The sequence below is a fragment of the Beta vulgaris genome, chromosome 1 (genome assembly GCF_026745355.1).
Source record: "Beta vulgaris subsp. vulgaris cultivar EL10 chromosome 1, EL10.2, whole genome shotgun sequence".
Lineage (NCBI taxonomy): Eukaryota > Viridiplantae > Streptophyta > Magnoliopsida > Caryophyllales > Amaranthaceae > Beta > Beta vulgaris.
Genome location: NC_079202.1, coordinates 28,346,717 through 28,352,220, shown reverse-complemented (window position 1 = coordinate 28,352,220; position 5,504 = coordinate 28,346,717). Strand labels below are relative to the sequence as shown.

Here is a 5,504-nt window from a genome sequence, read left to right as displayed (position 1 = left end):
CTCCAACTCTATGGTCAAGATCAGTAAGTTTTGAAATAATAAGTAATACTTACATCCACAAGGCAAGTGAATTCACATGACTAACTGGAGTACATTATACATTAGACTATAACTTGTAACCTTTTCTATCTTTACATAGTTGATTCAAGAAAATAATCAAGTAGAAGTTAACATATAAGTAGTAAGCATCAATAGCAACTATTACACTAACTAGAGATTTCTTAAAAGATGAATATAGATGATATATGTTATTCTTCCTACTATCGGCAACAAACTAATCTTCCGACAACTAGAGAAAGATAATAATTCCTATTACCTTAAAAATATTATTTATCAAATTATCATGGCATAGCACCTATGTCCATTAAGTCAAGATCATATAAAGAGTTCAAGACAAAGTGCTTGTATTTTGATGAGTGGATATATACTTTGAAGCACCCAATCATGTGTTTGCTCATTCTGACATGTATGGTTCTTCCCAATATGCACACACAATGCAAATAGAATATCAATTTTCCAAACAAAAAAACTTCTACTATGTCCATACTAATCACATGGAAACTCAAAAAGACAAGATTTTAGGAGTTAAGATGTTTTTGAGGGCATTATATGACTCATAGAACTCTCAGTATAACTCATATGACCATGAAGTTTGTAAAACAGTAAAAAGTTCAAACAACGATCTTATGCTACACAATGTGCTTTGTGTTATCTATTATATAAAAGATTTCTTATTTGGTAACAAGCTCATCAGGCGCAATTACTGATGCTTTGGCCTTATATCTAAGACTCATAGCCTTAAAATAATTGGTGGCATGTAAAACATATGACTTGATAATTTTATGATATATTTATGTAGATTAGTTTTGAATTGTTAAACTTTTACAACATAACTCTGTAAAAATTTGATCCAAATACAAACAGGTTATGGGGCGAAATTGCTTGGCCTTAAAGTTGTTTATAAGGACTTTAGCTAGAAACAAAGTGATAAGATTGATAACTAAAATGTTTAGTAGTGGCTATTTTTATCAGCACACAAAAACAATTGATTCATAGATAAAAAGCAGGAAATAAGGAGTACGAATACTAAAACTAAATCCAGCAAAAAGCAATCATATAGTACCTTCTTTCATGGTACAAAGACCATGAAGAAGTGAATAACCATTTTTTTGTACCTCTCCTCCTTCAATCCCCACACAACCCGTACCTCCCTCCTATGCTACTAAACCATCTTCCTTTATGCTTTCTCTTGTCTCTTCTCTATCTTCACCAAAAAATTCTTACATAAAAGATCAGACATAGTAGTATATAATACCCCTTTTCCGCAATCTAGCCCTTGAGTACATAATTCTTTCCAAATACGCTTCTAACCTACTATCTTTCACTTGGACCTCATATTGCTTTCAACTTCAGAGTAATTCTTATCAACTTTCACCATAAATCCTTTTTTCATGGCAAAAATAAAATGAACCTTGAGTTGTTACACACTCAATAGCTAGTTTCCACACATACATAAACCCATTAACCATAAAAAGATGCAAATTATCACTCAAACTAACCATAAAAATGAACTGAAAAGAAGAGCATTTCATGTAACACCCTCGCCGACCCGAACCCTTTTTTATTCGAAAAAGCTCGGGTTTTGGGGGAGGAAAATAAATCCACGAGGGTTCGATTCGACGGGTGGTGCTACTGCCGCAATTATCTCCTTGGAAATAAATGCAAGGCTAAGTTACAACACACCAACTCAAATTCATTAATCATTACAACTAAGTAAATTTTTCATTAAACATTACTAATTAATTAAAAGTTTCAGAGTTCCAGCGGAAGCTAATCATATGCTAAGTGGATGATAACTCTAAGTGATCTCCCTTTTGTTCCTCCGATCGATCACCCACGTGCACAAATACATTGAAAAGAGACAAGAGAGACAAACTCCCAAAAATCAGAAAAACTGAGTAATTGCAACTCCATCCCGTAAAATACTTAAGTTGAAAATACTTTGTAAAATAGTAGATTAATAGTTTTGGAAGTCATAGCACATATACACATATATATACACTGAATAATCATATCATTACTTCAATTAATCCAGTTAATCAAGGAGAGGAAAGAGAACGCCAGTAAGCCGGGACGAAACCCTGTAACAACTTACTTCAACATTGTAGGCTGGGACGAAACCCTGTAACCACCTACTTGTAGGCTGGGACGAAACCCTGTAACCACCTACAAAAAATCATAATGGCCATAACAGAGTCCCTAGTGTGCACACCCCTTCTACTTGGATCACAACAAGATAGAAGGAAGATATTAACAGAATAATCAGCATAGTAACCAGAGAACCTGTAGGGGCCGCTGAACCACTCATACAGGGCAAACTGTTCAACATTTTCTTCCGATATTTCACTTTACGTGATTAACATCTTTTAATTAAGTCATCACATAAATCACGTACACATTTACGTCATCTTGTTCAATTTACGTTATTTTGTTCAATCCAGTTTGAACATATTCAATCCATCATAATCTCAATCCATTCATAGAGATTTCAATAATTCATTTCATAAACACAACCGTCACTTGAGTTCATTTATCATTTCAGATTCATAATCATTTCAATATCACAAGTCTTTATTAATACCAATTTTCATAAATTCCCATAATAATAATAACAATAACAATAAAATAACAATAATACTAACAATAACAATAACAATAACAATAACAATAACAATCACAATCACAATCACAATCACAATCACAATCACAATCACAATCACAATCACAATCATCATCATCATAATAATAATAATAATAATAATAATAATAATAATAATAATAATAATAATAATAATAATAATAATAATCATAATCATAATCATAATAATACAATAATAACCGTAACATTATTAAATGACATTAACCGATTTTAATAACGGTATAATGAGCATCTTTGTCATATCGTACATCGTCCATAGTCATGATTCATAATCGAAATCCATAATCTTTGTCCATTTTGTTCTTCGTATTCATAATCCACATTAAATCGATAATCCATAATAATAGTCCATACTTATAAATTTTATAAGCACATAATAATCACGTAATCAATTCGTTTTACACTAACGGGTTCTATGTTTAGATGGACATCGGAGATTACCTCGTGACGCGTGCCCAAAAGTCAAGTTCACGAACATATTAGCGCTCTTGATAATCCTCGTCTACGAAATCGGAGTCTACAATAGATGTTAACGAGATCTAAGTTAGTTCCTAAATAACCCCTTTTTATATACGTATATAAAATAAACGATTTAAATAATCCAAATAACTTTACAGAAATTCTTAATGATCTTTAAGAGAGTTTATAATTTTCAAATCATTTATGAAATCATTTTAAGTACTTACAAAATTACTTCAACTTCATTTTTATTAACTCGAACAATTATTTAAACCTGAAAAACTAACTCTATTGTACTTCTTATTTTGTTCTTAGAAAATCGAGGAATATTTTCAAGTTATAAAAGATTAACTTAAATTAAAATATACTAACTTAATAAGGTAGGCTAATTTAGGAAAGTTAAATGTTTTGGTTTTTTTAAAAAATAAAAGTATCCAAACAAATCTACTAAAACTCACATAACTAAAAAGAAAAGGAAAAGGAGTTTTAAAAAGAGGAAATCAGTTTCTCATTTGAGAAACAAAACAGAGAAGGAGAACGAAAGAATGGGAGGGAGAAAATAGGGGAGGCACGAAGGTGGAGTTCGAAGCAGGGGTTGGTGGTGCCGGTTGTTCGGTGGCGCGTCGGCGAAGTTCATGCACCACGAAAAAGGGTGTGGGTCAGGTGGTGGTTTTCGCGGTGGCAGGGCGCGGGTCTTGGCATAGCAAGGCCGCAAATAGGGGGTTTGAGGCTGGCGGGTTTCGTTTGTCGCGGTGGTTGGCCGCGACTCAGGTGGTTCGAGTGGTTTTTTTTTTCTTTTCGAGTGGTGGTTTGTGGTGGTTCGAAGGAGCAGAGAATGTTGTTAATGGTGGGTTTTCAAATTCCGTTTTTTTTTTTTTATAACTTTCAAAACAATTTCAGAATTTAAGGAAGAAGGTGAAGGAATTGAAGCAAACCTTTGAAGTTGTTTGCTTGAGCAATTGAATGTGTTTGGGTTGCTATTATTTATAGACGAAGATTTCTGAATTTGTGGAGCTTAATCAACCTCCATTAATGGAGGAAGTATGGTGTGAGATTTTTTTTCTGATTTTGGGGGATTTTGGACAAAAGAGTTGAGGTTGGGGTTGAATTTGTGCTTGATTTTCAAAGTTCTCTGACAAGAACTGTTGAGTTTGTGGAAAAAATCTGACCTTTGCTCTGTGTATTTTGTATGTGAGGAGGGATTAAGATGGTGATGATAATCACGCTTCTTTATTTCTCTTTCTTCGTTTGCTTTTTTTTTTTGGCTAAAATTGGCATATGGCTATGGACTAGTATTTGGGTTTTGGATTACTAATGTGGATGGACAACATGAACAAAAGTACCCATAAACAAATTTAAGGAGTTTGATTAATTAGAAATAATAAAATGAAATCATTATTTTAATAAACGTTGTTATCAAATAAAATCGCATTATCATAAAATAATTTTTAAGTGGAAATAATATTAAACCTTAATAAATAATAAAATAATCTTTGAAAATTTGGGATATTACATCTACTCCTCCTTAAAAACAAAGTTCTTCCTCGAACTTTAAAGTTAGATGTTTAATATTAACGACACATTAGCTTTGCGCTTTGTTAGTATTACATTTTGTCTCCCTTAAGGAGTTTCGTCCCCGAAACTCGATAATCGTACCTCAGAAAAGAGTTCAGGATAACGTTTTTTCATGTCGTCTTCTGTTTCCCATGTTGCTTCCTCGGTTTGATGATTAGACCATAAAACTTTGACTAACTTTATTGCCTTGTTTCGGGTGTTTCTCGTATTGGAATCAAGGATTCTAACAGGACGTTCTTCAAAAGTGAAGGTCTCATCTAGTTCAATGGGTTCAGGTTGGATAACATGGGAGGGGTCAGAAATGTATTTACGAAGTTGAGACACATGAAAAACATTATGAACCTTGGCTAATTCTGTAGGTAAGGCTAACTTATAAGCCACTTGTCCAATTCTTTCCAATACTTCATAAGGTCCAATATAACGAGGACTTAGCTTTCCTTTCCTACCGAACCTCATTACTCCCTTGGTTGGTGAAACTTTCAGCAACACTTTCTCTCCAACTACAAACTCCAAATCTCGTCTCCTTTGATCGGCATACGATTTTTGTCGATCCTGACTGCTTTCATGCGCTCTTGAATCAACTTCACCTTGTTGGTAGTCTCTTCTATCATTTCCGGTCCTAAATTCAACGACTCGTTCACATCACTCCAACATATATGACTCCTACATTTCCGTCCATACAATGCCTCATAAGGTGCCATTCCTATGCTCGAGTGATAACTGTTGTTGTATGAGAACTCAATGTACATCA

General features: G+C 33.5%; 1 protein-coding gene and 1 long non-coding RNA gene across 2 annotated transcripts; both read right to left on the bottom strand.

Moving 5' to 3' along the window:
- Window positions 1-698: 698 nt before the first annotated feature.
- Window positions 699-4,620, bottom strand: LOC130590481 (uncharacterized). The gene is made up of 3 exons (XR_008968396.1): window positions 4,114-4,620; window positions 3,161-3,236; window positions 699-2,226 (listed from the first exon to the last, which is right to left on the bottom strand). It is a non-coding gene; the product is annotated as an uncharacterized LOC130590481 (long non-coding RNA).
- A 178-nt stretch (window positions 4,621-4,798) lies between these two features.
- Window positions 4,799-5,209, bottom strand: LOC109133786 (uncharacterized). Its single transcript, XM_019247598.2, has one exon. It carries the CDS (start codon window positions 5,207-5,209, stop codon window positions 4,799-4,801), a length of 411 nt encoding a protein of 136 aa, XP_019103143.2.
- Window positions 5,210-5,504: the final 295 nt, after the last annotated feature.